Source organism: Pagrus pagrus (genome assembly GCF_965226575.1).
Source record: "Pagrus pagrus genome assembly, chromosome: 8".
Taxonomy (NCBI): domain Eukaryota; kingdom Metazoa; phylum Chordata; class Actinopteri; order Spariformes; family Sparidae; genus Pagrus; species Pagrus pagrus.
In genome coordinates, this window is record NC_140192.1 from 28800522 (window position 1) to 28819922 (window position 19401).

The 19401-nt window shown below is 40.5% G+C and overlaps 1 protein-coding gene across 1 annotated transcript in view; it reads right to left on the reverse strand.

The window, feature by feature from the left end:
* Positions 1 to 432: 432 nt before the first annotated feature.
* The window catches only part of ydjc (YdjC chitooligosaccharide deacetylase homolog), a 30209-nt gene continuing 11240 nt past the window's right edge, over positions 433 to 19401 (reverse strand). Inside the window, exons 5-6 of the mRNA XM_084359062.1 lie at positions 13357 to 13534; positions 433 to 4640 (exon numbers count right to left, since the gene is read on the reverse strand). Coding sequence (XP_084215188.1) covers positions 4310 to 4640; positions 13357 to 13534 — 509 coding nt within the window. The 3' untranslated portion in view covers positions 433 to 4309. The remainder of the gene's footprint in view (positions 4641 to 13356; positions 13535 to 19401) is intronic.

The following is a 19401-nucleotide window of genomic DNA, read 5'->3' on the forward strand; positions in this document are numbered from 1 at the left end:
GCTCTGTACTTTGCTAACAGTCTGACTGTGAACTGGGCAGAGACATTCAGTGTTAGGCACAGCTGTTTACATGAAAACAATACAACAGAGGCTCTTATAGCCGAGTATATGATGTTTAAAAATGCAACTAATGAACCTGTAAACTGTGAGAGCTTACATAGAAACGATCAAAGCACAAATACGATGAAAGTGCATCTGCATTTTTTTTTTTCCGAAACACATACCTACATACAAATGATGAAACCATGATGTTGTTCTTGGGAATATTTCTACAAAGTTGAAGCTGTCCTTTCTTCCATCTCACTACATTGAATTAGTGAGCTACACATGCACACAGACATAACTGTAGGTTTACCTTCTGCTGGCACGCAGCCAACCGGACAGACAGAGACAGAGACAGAGACAATGCTTCAGGGAGTTTATTTTATTTTCTGGACCAAAGGAAAGGACAAGACAGAAATGTTCTTCCAGTAACAGATTACTTTTATGAAAAACTAACTAAATAACAGATTACTTGAATTGCAGAAAGAATCCATTACGTTACTCATTACAACACAAATGTAATCCGAGTACTCTATTACTAAAACTGGTGCCAAGTATGATGAGTTGAGCACATAGAGTACACGCACTTTGAGATATTTATGACTTAACACCACTCCCACCGAAATCCATCCAAAAAGTCCATATCTAAATGACTGTAACAAAGATTGCCATGTAAAGTTATGGCCGCTATGAGACAATTTTCCTACATACTGTGAAATAAATTGGCTGAAATATCATTAAACTAAAATGCATGGCGCCACACAGCTGACAGATCTAAAAGTCAAAAGTCGAACTACATTAGCTCGTACCTGCATTAGCTGGAAGGTAAGAGATGAACAAGCATAGCTAGAAAAGCTGGGAGGTAACTGTTATACTGTCAAAACTGTAAGTTATTCAATACTGTAATGAAGAAAGACAACAAGTTAAGCTTCATATTCTAAAGAACATAAAAGGTAGAACAAGGTGTAGAAGCTAGGTGCCCTTAAGAGCATGTTCAACATTTGAATGTTTTCTTTAAAATACTTTCTATGTGGAGTAGGTTTATAGTTTAAACAGTACAAAACCATGAATGTTCTTAAAGAGCTGAACGTGAATGTGTTTCTAATCTCAAAATACAAAAAATAGACAGCAAGTTTAAATCTGTATCTAATGTGATTCAGAACTTTTGTGTTCCCTCACCGCGTTACTATGGATCTGCCACATCGACTACAGCCTCTCGGACTCACTCATCCTCTGGAGCTGCTTTTCACTGACCCGGTCTGCTATACCTGGGTTCAGCAGGTCAGGTAGAGCAAACTGGGGTGGCAGAGCAGTGGGAGGAGCCAAAGTGCAGCTGTGTTCTAGTCTGCTTCTGGATCTGAGGGATTTTTAAACGACATCTAAAGACATATCTTTTTAGCCTGGCTTTTACTTAGGGTGCCTCGTTATTTAGTTTTTTTTATGTTATTTATTTTATGTCACTCAGTTCTTATGTCCTGACTCTTAGCTTTATATATATTTATTTCTTACTCCATGCTTGTACTTACTTAATTCATTATTTTATTTTTTATTTAGCCACTAGCCTTTTCTATCACTTTTATAGTTGCTGTTATTTCTATGCATTTGTATTTATTAATCTGTGCTTTTTTTCGACACACCCCATTGACCCATTGAATTATTGTTGTCTATCTGTTTTATTTTATTGTTTATAATTTTGCTCTGTGAAGCACTTTGGGCTGCATTCATGTATGAAAGGTGCTGTATAAATGAATAAAGTTGAAGTTGAAGTTGTTCACCGCCTGGGCAACGGCTCACGGCCCGGCATCAGCTCAGGCTGGTTTTTACAAACCAACCGCAGGAAAACCACAAGCGACAACCACTAACACCAGACAAGGACGCAGCTGGAAACAGCACGCTTGTCTCTTTTATGGTGTGATTGAACAGTAAATCCATCATGGCTCTCCTCTCTCTCCATCTGCTTGCACAGCGGGACTATGAGGTAACGCAAAAGTATTTCGAAAAAAAAATAAATTCTCGCTGTGACCCAAAGGGGGCTCAGATATATTGTTGCTCTCCGAGCCTCAGCCCTTCTCCTTTCAGTCAGGCTGCTAACTTCTGCTGTCATGTATGAGAAGCCGTCTAGGCTAAAAATACATACTTCACTTGCACATCCATATATACTGCTACTAAGCACTTGCACATACATGCATATTGTCAGTAGTGTATATGTGTAGGAGAATGCATATATGTGCAAGTTGAGTATTGATATATATTTGAGTGAGAATGTATGTATGTTCGAACTGATTAGGCTCCAAGTCCATCTCTTAATGCCAACAGAGATGCTGTTATTACGTTTGATGGTGTTCAGAACAGAAGACGCAGCCAGCACGTAGCTATCTTTAAATCCACCAGCTGAGGCCGACCTAAAAGGATCTTTACGTTCCAAGTCATCGTGATGCCAATACAAGATAATGTGACTATAGAAGGAAGGAGAGGGGGTTTGACCTCAGCTAGTTGGAATTCGCGTGACTTGAGTTATCCGATAAAGAGAGGGACAGTTTTTGCTCATCATAATCTTAATCACTGGATATAATATTTTTTACAAGAAACTTATTGAAAAACTGACTCTCATATCAGACTGAGATGGAAATTGACAGGAAATATTTGTCATTCATCCTCCCAATCCTAGATAACTTAGGACAGCTGTCTTTGTGTATACTTTATGTGTATACCCCTATTGTAAGCAACTTTATTATTATGCTTTATTATTGATCTTGTTACTATTTCCACAATATTTAATATTACCTTATTTCCCACGACAATGAAATGCGGTTTTATGAGCTATGGGTTGTGGTTAGTATGGAGGGGGGAGTGTTGTTGATGACATGTATGTTTGTATGTTCTTATGTGTGTTCCTGAATTAGAAAACAAAAAAATAACAAATTTGAAAATAACCTTGCTTTTATTCCTACAATTGTCACTCTACATACATAAGTTATAAATCAAAATGCAGTATAATTTGTGCTGGTCGCAGACATGCAACTACAGAAGGAAACAGACTCACACATCAGGCTCCTTGAACTTCCAACCTCCAACTGCCACCACCCTGCTTTCCATTTAACTGAGAGGTCACATTTCAGGAGGGTAAATAAATACACACTTAACTGCTCCAGTTCTGCTCTCTCGTATAAAGGAAAATATGTTCACCTGCTCCACCTGAGCCCCACCTCAGCGCCACTGATGGAGACAGGTGTGTGTGTCTCCTTCTTTCTAAAATCAACAATCAGCTCCTTGGTTTTATTGATGTTAAACAGTAGGTTGGTCCTCTTTGTCCCTCTGTGTGCCTGCAAGATTGTTAATTTCCTCCTGATATGAACTCTCATCACTGTTTGGTATCAGGCTGATGATGTTTTTTTTCGTCTGCATACTACACTATGGAGTTCTCTCCATGTCTGGGACTGCAGTCATGGGTGTGGAAGCATTACATGGAGGGGGCTGCAGCCACAAAGAGAACATTGTGTAGGCCTTGTAATGTCATATAATGTCCTTAGCACAATTATTGAGGTAAGTAAATGGAGGTCAATTGTGTATTGTAAAAGATATTCTGAAAATGTATTTAAAACATCAGTTATCACATCAAAACAATAAAAGTCACTTGCTCGAACACTATATCTGAGTCCTTAAGGGGAATTATAACTGGCTAATAATTTAATAATAAATGTTTATTATAATAATATTCATACTGAAATAGTCTTAGTAATGTTAATAAGCATCTTATGAGGACTCATAAGGGTCTTATTACCAATTAACTACGCTTATTACAAGGACCTTAAAATAAAGTCTTACTGAATGGGTTAAGTTAGCTGAGCATGATTTAGTTTATTGTTGCTTTCCCATGAAATGAAATACAGCACAGTCCACCACAAAGTCATTGTTTTTGCTGATATTGAGCTTCTTGTGATTGTCGTTGCACCATGTGATGAAGCACTTCACTCAGTTCTATCAGATTAGTGTTCACAGAGACCATACATGTCAATATACTGATAACTTCCATTTTGCCAAAAAGTACACTTCATACTTTAAATTACATTTCTTGAAAGTCTTTCCTACATTTATGACTCTGCACAGAAATGGACGTACGTAAACTGCTACTTGACTGGTTAGCATAGGTATCCTTGAGGTCGTAGCTTCACTTACGGAACAAAACGAGAAATTGGACTTCACTGTGGTTCCCTGCAGTATGGCATACATACATACATGTTTGTCTTTTTTAGACGTCAGTAGTCAGTCAGAGGTCTTTGAAGGCACAGAGCTGCACACTTTTCTGGCTGTAGAGTGCCAGCAGGGATGGGTCTCTGAGCATGGTCAGCTCATGCTGTCTGTCAGCTGACTGGGAGAAGTCGTCAGGGCCCTCTCCACAGCCTCCCACCTGGGGATGACTGGGGTAACCTGGGTGGACCATGAGCTCTCCTGTAATCACAGGCTGATTACAGTTTGATGCACTGCTGGAGGTAGTGCCTGACGGCCATGAAGCCAAGGCATGACTGAGGGCTCTCTGCAGGTTGGGGACGGACATGTTCTGGCCCATGGTGGTAAGTCCCAGGTACACATCAGGCCACCTGTGGAAATGGTTTAGACCTTGATTAGTGTTTGTCAGCCATTCATTATAGCAGCTGACTGACAAGCAATAACATAGTAGATGAACATTTAATAAAACACATACCAAAACACTGACGCACTATCACACTAAATCACAGTCAGAATCCTGTTTCATTTATTTTTCATTTTTACAGCAAACACACTTCCTAAAACAGCACTACAAAAATATACACGTTCCATAAATGTGAATATCACACATTATAAAACAACACAATACATAGAAGTCCACCACTATAAAAAAGTATAATCAGTATAATAGACAATATAGGCAATACAATCATTGGTAATTTTTGTTGCTATGGCATCAAAATAAGGGGGCACATGAAGATTATGCTACAATTTTGTTTTTTTAACTGCAATTTTTAGTGTTTCCCAGGTGTTGAACTTTTGATATGAAGATGCAGAACACATTATGCACTATGTGTTTATGTATTGCTGTATTAATAAAGTATAAAGCTGTATATATGTTCTGTAATTTGTGTAGCATGAAGGCGTTTACAAACTTTCACTTTGTTATACAACCCTGTGTTGTATGAACACGAATAATTAACTTGTAGCTTTTGTGTTGATTTCAGCAGTTAGTTTTAAAACTCGAGCCTGGTTTTAAACGCTGCAGAACATCCCAAGTCTCTGATGTTTGTAGGTATGGAGATCCAATTCCGACCACTGTATTTGAAAAAGCAGATTGACCAGAGTCTGTCCTTCTGAACTGTAATACCCTGACAACCTAGTAGATGCTCTAGTCCTACTAACTCTGCTGCAGCTTATTTAAGTAGGATTCACACCAGGTCAAGGCATTGACGGATAAATTAAAGATTTTTTAAAAGTAAATATGATGGTTCACAACAGTGGCAGCTGATCAATAGAAGATAATGGTGCACTGACACACCTGTCTTCAAATGAAGAAGGATCACTTAGATCTTCATTGAATAAGACCTTAAAAAATTGGTATATGTGAATTAAAAAATGTTCTACGTTATCTAAAGTTAGTGATATACCACATCGTTCCGGCCCTTGGAGCAAATACCTTTGCCCATTGACTCTTGTTGTAAGTTGTACTTGTACCAGACAATACAATACACTCTGTCTTTTTCAAACAGGTGGTTTAACAAGTCTTAGCTGCATGCATCAACTGCATGCAGTGATGCCACAGTTTTATTTTGCTTTCCCTGCCTCCTTTTTCAAACATCCGGATCACAAAAGGTATGACTTAAAGCATTTTTCATAAAAAGTATCACACTAAAGGTTGTTTTCAGTCCTGGTCCAGTACTCAACTTACACAGCAATCCAAACACCAGAATAAATGTTGGCTAATGTCTCTGCAAACCATGGATATGTTGAAACTTGACAAACACTTAGTGAGGGGTAGGAAACCATGATGTTTTGACTTAAAATACCTGTTTTGGTCGAAACAAACATGGCTGGAGGTTTCCCAACGACTTGCTGAAAACACCTTGTTTTGTCGCCACAAACACGCAAGAGATGTTCCCAACCTCCCTAAAAAATAGACATTTGTCTTCGCAACCTCAGCTCGAATTATGGGTTTTAAGGGCCAAAACTAAACATATAAAAATATATGTAAACAGTGTTGTTAAAAAAAAATGCATCAGATTACTTTTTTGTTGTAATGAGTAATGTAACACTTTAGTCCTGCAATTCAAGTAATCTGTTATTTAGTTAGTTTTTCATAAAAAAAAAAGTCTTGTCCTTTCCTTTGGTCGCCACAAAAATAAAATAAACTCTGTGAAGCATTGTCTCTGTCTCTGTCTCTGTCCAGTTGGCTGCGTGCCAGCAGAAGGTAAACCGACTGTGTGCATGTGTAGCTCGCTAATTCAATGTAGTGAGATGGAAGAAAGGACAGCTTCAACTTTGTAGAAATATTCCCAAGAACAACATCATGGTTTCATCATTTGTATGTAGGTATGTGTTTTGGAAAAAAAAACATGCCCATGCACTTTCATCGTATTTGTGCTTTGATCGTTTCTATGTAAGCTCTCACAGTTTACAGGTTCATTAGTTGCATTTTTAAACTTCATATACTCGGCTATAAGAGCCTCTGTTGTATTGTTTTCATGTAAACAGCTGTGCCTAACACTGAATGACTCTGCCCAGTTCACAGTCAGATTGTTAGCAAACTACAGAGCTGTAAATGTTATATTGTGTCTTTCATTCCTATTATTAGGTTACTGATTGTGGGCTGTAAAGAAGGCTACATAATGTTGGTAGAGTCAATACATTCAGAGGTACATGTACAGTTGGCTACACAAAGTCTGGACAATATAACCGACATACACAACGAGTCACAAAGGGGTTTAACTGTCATTTTTGGCAACTCTGAAGTACTCTAACATAACTTTTCTCAGTAGATAACAGTAACACAACAAGTTTATTTATTTATTTTTTCCTGGCAGCTGGGCTGTGCACAGGTGTGATGAAGAAACCTGAAGAAGCTGAGAAGACTGACTGAAGGGTTTACAAAAACCAAACTATGGTTGAGTTCTTTTGTGTTACATCTTATCTCAGAAAATGTGTTGGAGTGTTGATGATGAACTGAGGAGTCTCAGCCTGGGGAGTGGAGCTGCTCTGCAGTCTGGTGGTATGGCAGCAGATATCCCTGTATCTTTTTCCAGATGGCAGCAGGATGAACAGACTGTGGCTGGGTGGGTGTTGTCTTTCACTGTCCTTTGGGCTCTGTGAAGACATCTCACTTTACTGATTCCACTGATGCTCTGTAGATGGTACCAGTGATGTTCTAGGCAGTTTTAATCACCTACTGTAGAGCCTTCCTGTCAGTGGCCATGATGAACCATGCCAGTTTGTGAGATTTACATTCAGGATGCTTTCTATTGCTCCTCTGTAAAAGCTGTCCAGAATCTTGCTCAGGAATTTATCTTCGATCCCGTCCTGCGGACTCTTGCTGCATGTCATCACCCTGGCTCCCGTCATCTCCCAAGCCACTCCAAAAGAACTGAAACATTCTCCCCTCACGGGCTTGTTTTGCAGTTTCATCAGTTTCTTTTAGCCCCCGTTTTCATAGTACATAAACGAAATGGCAGGGACTTCCGGTTCACAGGCTTTTTCTATTTCAGCTAAGTTGTACAAAAGATAATCAAACTCCCCCACAGCAATGGTGGCTGTGGGGGAGCCAGTAATTCATAAGAACTACTGGCTTATGATTCTGACCGTGGGTTCGTTTCCCCACACCGGCAACAGTCAAGTCAGGATAGCCACAGTCAGCTAATCCTTTATTTCATAAGTACTACAGGAAAACTGTTCCTCATAGCATATTAGGGGATGAATAGGCAGGTTAGTAACAGATTCTTGCTTTATGTGTTATCATCACAGCCAGGATTATACAGTTTGATCAGAGTTTAGAGAGCGTGTGCGGCAGCTCTCACTCGCCAGATCTGTCTGAGCTCTTTGTGTCTGTGGATGGATGCTGACAAAATGTGGGACAAAATTCTCTGGTTGATTCAACAGCCCTGCAGCCACCAGATGAGTGTTGGGGCTGGGAGACCTGTTGGGGTGTCCACTGAACAAGAACAAAGAGATGCACTGTAATTCTATTGATGTTGATGATGGTTCTCAGTCATCCAGGTCATGGTAAATCTAGGTGCTGTATCGTAGGCAGCTGGACTTGTTTCAGTTTCTTATTTTTTTGCAAGTCACGTTTTTATTGCCTTTTGAATTTAACATTTACAACAACAACACAAACATCCACAAAGACACACAAAATAAAACAAACAAACAAGCTAAGATAAGACAATACAAAACAAATAAAAATAAAAGTAAACACAGGTAAGCATTTTTAATGTCCATCCATCTCAATCACTCATACAGTATTATGACAGTGTCCCCTTCATCCTAGTTAGCCACTCAGCACTGTGTTCATGTAGGGCCCCCACATTTTCCAAAACACATTTTGTTTGTTGTTCACTTTAAAAATCAACTGTTCATAATTGGCTATCTTGGTCATCTCTGTTAACCATTTATTAAATGGGATAATGTTTTTTGTTTTCTAGTGTCTTAGTACAAACCTGCAACCTGTGGAAAGGGCCAGTGTGCACCGTAGAGTCTGTTGAGCTGGTAGATCCACCCCCTCTGTTAATATACCTAATATGCGGAGTGCAGGGCTCTGTAGTAACTCTGTCCTGACTACATTATTTAGAAATGTTATTATATTTTCCCATAAATTCCATGTCATCTGGCATTCATATAGCATATGTATGAGTGTGCCTCTGCTCCTATCACATCTCCAGCCTATATCTGAGTCCCATATTTTCAATCGTGCCATCTTACAGGGAGGGATGTCTTATACCAGCACCCAACAATTTCCTCCCATGTCTCCATAGCTTTTCCCCCTCCTGTATCCTCCTCCCAAGCTCTCCTGAGACCGTCAAGTTGTGGTGGGTGAGATCGTCTCATAAGACTGTAAAATCTAGATGCACGGCCCTTAACCAACTGGCTACCTTGAAATAGTTCCTGTATCGCTGTTTGAGACATAAGTGGAAGGTTCTTCTTTGTAAACATTATACAGTTTCTTAATTGAAGATATTTCCAAAAGTCCTTTTTTGGAACTTTGTATTTGGCCAATATCTGTTCAAAAAACATAAAAACATCGCCCTCAAAAACATCCTCAATAAAGACAATTCCCACCTCCACCCATGTCTTCCAATAGACAATTTTTTTTACCCACTTTCAAGAGCATATTATGCCAAAGACATGTCTTAGTAAAAGAGGGCTTCAGCCCAATATAGTACTATGCAATATAGTTGATCTGTGGAATGGTTATCATTTTAAGGATGTTAATTTTACCCGACAGAGATAACCCTAATTCAGACCAGTTTTGTAACGTGCTCTCGAGTTTCTGTATAGTGGCGAGGAGGTTTTCTGTCATCATGTTTTTAAGGTCTGGGGTAAGCTTGATGCCCAAATACACTAAACCTGAAGGAAGCCAATTAAACTGCCAGTTTTTTCTAATATCTGGTGGACACATCCTTGACAAGGGCATTGCCTCTGATTTTCCCCAATTTACTTCGTACCCTGAGATAACAGAGAATGCGTCAATCGATGCCAGAATATGAGGTACAGCTCTTTCTGGATTTGTGGTCAGTATTAATAAGTCGTCGGCGTATAACAATAGTTTGTGTTCTGTTTTTCCTGCTTGAATGCCCTTGATGTTTCCATTATTTCTAATAGCAGCTGCTAAAAGCTCCAGGGCCAATGCAAAAATTAGTGGACTCCAGGGGACATCCCTGCTTTGTGCCCCTATAAAGAGAAAAACACGAGGATAACCTGCCATTTGTTAACACTGAGCCCCGGGTTACAATACAACAATTTGACCCAATTAATAAATGGGGAGCCTAATCCAAACCTGTGTAGCGTCCTGAACAAATATCCCCAATCTACTCTATCAATCGTTTCTCAGCGAGAGAGAAAGCGATCATGGGTTCAGTGCTATTTCTAGTCTGCCAGATCAAATGTAATAACCTACGTACATTATCTGCCGAGGACCTTCCTTTAATAAAACCCACTTGGTCCGGATGAATAAGACTGGGTAAATGTGCCTCCAGCCTTGTAGCCAAAACCTTGGCCAATATTTTGGCATCCACGTTTATTAAAGAGACCGGGGTGATAATTTCCACACTGCTGTGGGTTCTTGCCTTTTTTATGTATAAGTGTTATAACAGCAGATTGCATGCTTTCTGGCAGCCAACCCCTCTCCAGTGCATCCCAAAAGACTATAAGTAATCTTGGTGCTATTATATCAGAGAACTCTTTATAAAAATCTGTAGGGAAACCATCATCTCCTGGTGACTTCCAGAGCTCAATCTTTTTATAGCTTGCTGGACCTCCTCTAATGTGATATCACCCCCAATCTCCTTTTGTTTTTCCTCGGACAAATCCGCTGCAATCCAAGTGTCCTGAAGTGGACACTCGCACTACGGAAGCCGCGCCAGACAAGATCAACGAGAACTCGCGAAAGATACATACCGGTATTTACATCCAGCTGTGAGCGACCGAGCGACACACACACACACACACGAAGGATCTGCCTGCACTAGTGATTTGAAACTTTGAAAGCAGAAAGAAAAATGTCCGAGGACTACGGCTTCCGTAGTGCGAGCGGCTGTGAGGGAGCGAACGAGCAGTATGGAGGAATATTACAAAGTTCTTGTGTAGTTTTATGGACCTTTCGTCTCGGGCACCATTGACGCCCGTTATATAGATTTTTGCTGCAGGAGGGTATCCCCGTGGGTCTCCAGCTGCACTTTGTGGAATAAAATACTACACCGGATTACTCATCAGCATGTGGGTGAGTCGATAACGTTTGCTCTCAGACTCCTGCACACACCTGACGGCGTGGTCCAACAGTAATCTAACAGCATGAGAAATTACAATTATGAAACTACAATAACAAACAATAAAACGGCTCTTACACTATAACAGTTTGTCCCGGTACCACTGCAGATGCAGTTTTTTCCTTCCTGTTAAATCACTAATTCCCCATATTACTTTCACTTTCATGCAGTACTGTTGAAAAACAAAAAGCTGGAGCATAATATTGATGACCTCATCATATGGTAGCCTAATTATCATTACATATGCTCTGTGTGGGAATCACACACTCTCACACACGTCAAATACTGTAGCCCATGATACAGTAAGAACAGCTGATTTCAGCTTAAGTAATGCTTCAGCTTCCATCATCACTGCTCCTCCTGGTGGATAGATAAACCACTGCAACTGGTTTCCACACATGGCAGGGGCGTTACGATTTGGCCCTGCGTTCACTATGTCATCGCAGGGATCTCATTACGGTCCCTCTCAAGTCTCTGCTGATGTCTTCTCTTTGCCTCCTTGATTGCCAAAGAGCGCATACATGCATCCTTGTCACCTGATCAAGAGGCAGCTTTTTGGCTCTGGATAGAGTCCTCACCTGGCATTCTGGCTGGGGAATGATCTTACTGTGATCACCCGTCATCAACACATTTGCTGATACATGATGTCACTGAAGATGTATCTTCCTCAAGACTGATGTTGTTATCCTGAGCATCTCTGAACATTTGCCGGTCTGTGCACTCAAAACAGTCCTGTAGGGCTGCTGTACCTACATCTTTCTACACTTTAACAGTTTAAACTGATGGTTTGACCCTCTTTATCAGATGGGAGTAAGTAGGCAGAAGAAGCAGAGAAATATGATCTGATAGGCCAAAGTGAGGACGTGGGAGGGTTTTGTAGCTGCCAGGAATATTTGTATGTACCTTCCTCCGGTGGGGATGTGAACATGTTGGTGAAATTCAGGTCAAACAGTTCTGAGGTGTGATTAAAATCACCAGCTACTATGAAAATTCCATCTGGTTGTTTGTTTGTCATCTGGTGAACACTGGCCATCCACTTTAACTGCGTCTGAGCACCAGGCATTATTGATGTAGACCCAGAGCCGTCCTTTTGGCCTCCTACTGGAGTTCTGTGTCCTGTTGGCTCTGAACAAGGCCCGCCCATCAAGTGCAATAGCTCGATCCAGGATGTTGGGGGGTAAAGGAGCTATTTGTAATTTCCAGCCACCTGCCTCAAACAAAGAGGGTGCAGTATTGTGCAATGTCTACTTGCGCAACGCAAATAAAAAAAACGTGTGGCACCCAGCTCGGTGAATTTCAGCGTCTGGAGCTGTGTGCGGATGACTGCAGCTTCCAGCGCTACCTGAGGCTGACCGGTGCCCAGTTCTTAGCTGCAGAGCGTCTGTCCATCTGTCTCCAGTGAGGGGCAGTTTCTTAATTGGTGTTATAAAATCAATGAATAGTAACTGTGACCAGCAAGTAGACATAGACTGAATTAATCTGTTTTACAGTATTTGTATGAACCTAGAACAAAGAGATTTCTCTGTGATCCGACTCAATAAATGGATCAAAAGGACGCCGAAATAACAACATCATAGTGTCGCCTTGTAAAATGGCTGAATTCAAGCTTCGTCAGGTCGACGAGCAAACAATTTTTAAAAAGCTTGTTCCCTGAATGGATCAGAGCTGTGCTGTGCTGTGCTGTGCTGAGTCATATCTCCAAAACGTACCAGGTAGTGTTATCGTACAGCTCTGGGTCGGTCACGATTAGTGATTATTATCTTCTTCTCCATTGTTGTTCATGTTCAATGTCTGGACATCAGTGGCGCAAACGTCATGACTTCAGTGTGAACGTTCATGGCAATAGGGTTTTGCGACACAGCGTCACATGAAAATTTCGCCTGTGTTCAATATTTTCAGCTCCCGCGATGGCACGCTTGAAGCGATTTTCGCATCACCGCCTCAATTGCGTGGCATCATTCGAGCTGCCCAGAGCAATTGGACGTGAATTTGTTTAAATCTATATCACAATCGGCTCCAGTGGATATTTGACATTAGCTAATGTTAGCTGTGGTTGCTCACAGATAGTTAACGTCAAACCTTGTTCCCGCAGACCAGAGTAATACTTGTAATGGCCTCAATGTTAATAAAAAAAGAATGATGAATCATGATGAAAAATGTAAATGTAAAAAAAAAACATGTCATCATTTTACTGTTTTTTTTTAAACACACACACACACACACACACACACACACACACACACACACGCGCGCGCGCGCACACACACACACACACACACACACACACACAAACATAAACACGACACACACATACCTGATTCCATAGCGTGTGAAGACAGGGATGGAGTCAGTAGCATCCTTCTCCACCTGTGTGTAGAACCTTTGAAGGTGTGCTGGCAGCCATGGGCAGCTGTGTAAACCTGCTTCCATTGGAACACGAGTATATGGAATCCTGAGATCTGACATGACTTGTGCAAACACCTCACGCACCTCTGCAACACACAGTAAAACAATGTCAATTCTCCCACCTCACCACAAGTCATGATTTTGATGTTAAATATAGATGTCAAAATAATCAGTCAACCAATGGAAAATGATATTATACACAGTCATGGTCAAAAGTCTACATACACTTGTAAAGAACATGTTCATCATGTCAGTCTTCAGTTCCAATGATTTCTACAGCTCTACTTTGTCACAAAAACATTCATGAAGTTTGGTTCAATAATGAATTTATTATAGGTCTTCTGAAAATGAGACCAGATCTGCTGGGTCAAAAATATACATACAGTAATTCTAATATTTGGTTAAATGTCCCTTGGCCATTTTCACTTCAATTAGGTGCTTTTGATAGCCACCCACAAGCTTCTGGTAGTCCTCTGGCTGAACTTCCTGGTATGGATTATTTTCTTCAGCACAGTCCACATGTGCTCAATGTTATTCAAGTCAGGACTATGGGAGGGCTATTTCAAAACCTCAATTTTAGTCTGATTTAGCCATTCCTTGGATGTCAGAAAACTTCCTGATCCTGAATTCGGATAAAACTGAGATGCTGACAGAGACACCACTTTGATCAGGTGACGGTAACCCACAACTGTGATATTTCTCAAAGTTCAACTGTCAAGATTCTTGGTGTTACATTTGATTCTACCCTCTCTTTTCATCAGCACATCAAAAAAATTACCAAGATCGCTTTTTACCACCTGCGCAACATAGTTAAAATTAGGTCCTTCCTGTCCACGGCTGACGCAGAGATCCTGATTCATGCCTCTGTTTCGTCTAGGCCAGATTATTGCAATGCATTATTTATATATATTTATATTTCTTCCCCATGACAGCACTGAAAGTCTTCAGATGGTTCAGAATGCTGCAGCTAGAGTCTTAACATGTACAAGAAAAGATTTTAAGATCAGACTTTAAGGTGCTGCTGATGACATACAAAACTGTACACGGCCTCGCCCTGTTATACATGTCAGATCTTATTATACCATATATTCCACCTTGTGCATTATGCTCTCAGACTTCAGGGCTCCTGACTGTTCCCAGAAGAAATCTGAAAATCAGACAATCTGGCTCTACTGATGCCTTTAAATCTAAACTCAAAACTCACTTCTTTGACTTGACCTTTAATCAGTCCTTGACTTGGATTGCTAGCTTCTTCAGTGGGTCGGTCTCAGTCTCAATGAGTTACTAATAGTATTAGAATTGACATCATGTCCTGCCGGCGAGAAACAATCTGTTTATTCTGATTAACATCAGATTTCTATAACTTTTCTTTTTGTTTTCTGTCCCCACAAGCTGCAAGCTGTGTCGCTCTCTCACTCTCCATAACTTCCTCCTCCTCTTCCTCTTTCTCCTCCTCCTCTCTTTTCATTCAGGCTCCCTTCTGATGGACCACGGGGCCCCTGGGACCATCTACTTCTCCTGGCTCCTGCTGCCTCACATCATTCAGCTCTGCTGGATCATTGCTCTTCTTTGTTTTACTATCTCCTTATATCTGTATTTCTATACAATGTGATGCCTCTTCACTGTGATCTTTTCTGTTTTACTGCTAATTATCTTGTGTGTCCTGCCCTCTTCCAGGTCATCATGGTAGAGAGGAGGTCATGTGGCTCGGGAACCACTTGGTGATGCCTCATCTTGCATTGATTTGATATACATACAAGTGTATGTAAAGTTTTGACCGTGACTGTGTAAAAACTTAACCATATTACAGGATTACCAGCCACATGCAAATTTGGATTTGACTGGGAAACCTCAGCCCCGTGTCTTCAGGACACTCAGGGAGAGTCTTAAAATGACTCCAAGTACACCAGGACATGGTCATCAAAGAAGTTTCTCTGATAAACTGTCACCAATTCCACCTCTTCAGACATGGCCCAGATTTTACAAAGAAGTGTGAACTGTTCTCTCAGGACCACAGGACCCCGGACCCCAGGGTGCCTTGGCCTGTGGAGATGCTTATTGACATGCCTCTAATGCCTGTTAACTCACACTACAGCCTTTCTCATCCAAGAGAAGAAGGAACAATCACTGGACAACAGTACCCCATATGTACCCGCTGACTTTTTATAATCATATGGATGCTGTTATAATGTGTTGTGATTGAGATCCTGACCCACCAAACATCCTGGAAAGTGACAAATTTATGTTTTTCGCTCTAAATTACATAATTGCCATCAGTAAACAGGACGCTGTCTGACTCCCTCACTCGCGGGGAGGGATGCTGTTTTCTGGGGGAAAGTTCACTGAAGTCTCGGTCGGGAGGGCTGACTGTCACAGTGATTTTTCTTTTCAATACAAGTTTCCAGAGACAGTTACTACAACAACACAACAGTGGAAGGTGAGTTAAAGTTTTTTGCTCTGAATCACTTCACATAATCACCGCCATTCAACTGTGGGAGCCGCCTGGCTCTGCTGCCGTGGACAGACGCTGTTTTTTGGGCAGAAATGTGACAAAAAGTCGATAGGACAGACAGGATGACAGACAGGATGACAGACAGGATGACAGAGGCTTTTCCACGTAAAACTGTGGTATTTTTTCCCTCATAAGAGGCCAAAGACACTACCAGTTACCACATTTGGTCCTGTAACATTGCTTTGTGGGACATTTCTCTTTTATTTGATGAGTGAAGGATCTGTTTATCTGTCAGACTGTAAACACCAACAGATCGACAAGCCCCTGATCCACACCTCCGGCTTTTTAATTCACACAGATGCCAGGTCGCCTCTTCTGCAGCTCTGATACTACCTCTGGAGGCGCATCAGAGCCGCAGCGAAACTGTCCCCCCTCTTGGCGCATGATTCCCTCACTGAAAGGGCAGTGTGAATGGGGCTAGTGTGTTGATTTTATTTCCCAGTTCATTTCACTGTGCCCGTTTAAAGATGTCAATGTCTCAATATACTGTACAGCGGGGAAAATAAGTATTGAACGCATCAACATTTATCTCAGAAAATGTATTTTTCATGTGGCTATTGACATGAAATTGTCACAAGATGTCGGTAACAGCCAAAGTAATCCACACATACAAAGAAATCAAAACATATATGTGCATAATTTAAGTTATGTGTAATAAAGTGAAATGACACAGGGAAAAAGTATTGAACACATGAAGAAAAGGAGATGCAAAAAGGCATGGAAAGCCAAGAAACCAGCTGAAAATCTGTATTTCACAGTACAGTACAGTACAGTACAGTCAGTATTTAGAAAGCAATCCTGCCCCCTATCGGGAAAATTTATATCAGCTGGTTTAGTCCTAATTGATGGCCTATAAAAAGGTTTCTCATTACCAAGGTGTCACACAATGGGCATCTCATGATGGGTAGAAGCAAAGAGCTTTCTCAAGCCCTTGCAACCTTATCGTTGCAAAACATACTGATGACATTGGTTACACGTATTTCTAAACTTCTGAATGTTCCAGTGAGTATTGTTGGGGCCATTATCCAGAAGTGGAAAGAAAATCATTTCACCATAAACCGACCACGACCAGGTGCTCCTTGCAAGATTTCTGACAGAGGAATCAAAAGAATAATCAGAAGAGTCGTCCAAGAGCCAAGACCTGGAATAAGCAGTACAGTTGTTTCAAAGAAAACAATAAGTATTGCACTCAACCGCCTTGGCCTCTATGCACGCTCACTGTGCAAGACTCCATTGTTGAAGAAAAAGCATGTTGAAGCTTGTTTAAAGTTTGCTGCACAACATTTGGACAAGCCTATGAAATACTGTCAAAAACACTATACCAACAGTGAGGGTTTGGAGGTGGGAACATCATGGTGTGGGGCTGTTTTTCAGCATATGGTACTGGCAGACTTCATATAGTTGAAGAAAGGATGAATGGATGTACCGAGACATTCTTGATAAGAATCTGCTGCTATCTACCAGGATGCTGAAGATGAAACAAGGCTGGACATTTCAGCAAGACAATGATCCCAAACACACAGCCAAGGAAACTCAATTGGTTTCAGAGAAAGAAAATAAAGCTGCTAGAATAGCCCAGTCAATCACCCGATTGAATCCAATTGAAAATCTATGGATAGAACTGAAGATCAGAGTTCATAGAAGAGACCCCCGGAACCTTCAAGATTTGAAGACAGTTTGTGTGGAAGAATGGGCAAAAAATCACACCTGAGCAATGCATGCAACTAGTTTCTCATTACCAACAAAGGCTTTTCTACTAAGTATTAAATACATTTCAGTAAACGTGTTCAATACTTTTTCCCTGTGTCATTCCACTTTATTATACAAAACTTAATTTATGGACTTATATGTTTTGATTTCTTTGTATGTGTGGATAACTTGGGTTGTTACCAACATCTGGTGACAATTTCATGTCAATAGCCCCATCAGAAATATATTTACTGAAAAAAATGTTGACACGGTCAATACTTATTTTCCTCGCTGTACAGTATGTAATGCTTTTGAGATGATCGCCACTGGCACTGGCCCCCGCCCGGACCTTGGCTGAATGCTGGCAACTGAAGAATACTTGGAAAAAAGCCAGAGGCCTGCTACACATAAGTCAGGGCTGAAGAAACTGAAGATGGCCAGCGCACTTTCCCAAAAGGTGCATGACATGAGGAGAAAGAGAGATATGCAGGACCCTTCGCCAAACAAAGCCCTATTAGAGGATTGACGCAACGCCTTCCCCTGCAGCCTCGTCAGGTATAACAAACTTTCCAAGGGTTGAATAATATGGTCCATGGTTTACAGGTTCAGTAAGTATAGGCTACGATAATAAAACATTAAGTTCAAACTTAGATTTCCTGGTTTCTTTCAGATTACTCTGAACACCCTCAGCTTTGAACGATGCAAGCACAGTCTGTTCTAAGGTTCCTCCATTCAGAGTTCTATCGTGTTGCTGAATACAGCTCCATTTACACCTACCTGGTCAAAACTCCCGAACCCCTTTGTTCTCTGTTAAATGTCTTGTCACCATAGTTTAGTTTGTGTTTTGTTGTTGTCACTTCTTTGTAGATTAGTGAATAAATATTTGAGTATAAAGTCCTTGTTAATGGTTTCTGTACACTAGACAGTTCAATCACTGAACACAATTTTGCTAATGCTTTACTTTGAATTACAATGAATTATTTCCCCTAAATTAAAATGCATGTTAATAGACCCAGTCTTGCCTAATCTGGAACAGGCTTCACTGTGTTACTGTACTGACTATAAAGTCATATCGCTGGTCGAGAGAATAACAGTAGTCTGTATAATAACTTTCATTAACACCATATTATTAGCAATATTTTGAGCTATAATTTTAATCTTACAGTATATAGACAGAAATAACTAATTACACGTCAAAGGACTAAACACATTGTTTCAATTCATAAAACAGATAATAACTTGGTATATTTCAGAGAAAAAACATGGGATCCCTAATCCCTGTTGAGATTTGAAATCATAATGGCATTCTGTAATGGCGAGTATCATAGATCTATTTAATATGAAAAACACATTTAACCCTACATACATCATTCTTGGAAAGTCACCCCCAGGGCTAACGCGGGAAACAGACAAGTACCTTTATAGAATACTCAAAATTGCAGCCATGAGGCAAATAACAGTATTTGGCTGAAACCGACCAGTCCATCCGTTCAAAGATGGAAAATAATGACACAGAAAATAATAAAAATAGAGAGAATAACCTTATAAAGTTAGAAAGGAGAAGACCAATCACAAAAAACGTTAAGCAGTTGAGATGAGGCCATGACCTAATTTATGATACTACTTATACTCGAACAGTTCTTAGTTTATCTGTACATAGACATGAATGCAAACATGTAACGTAACGTATGGTGTTGTAGAAGTTAGAATGCAGTCTAAGTATTATCAACTGGGCTTGATTGTTGACAGATC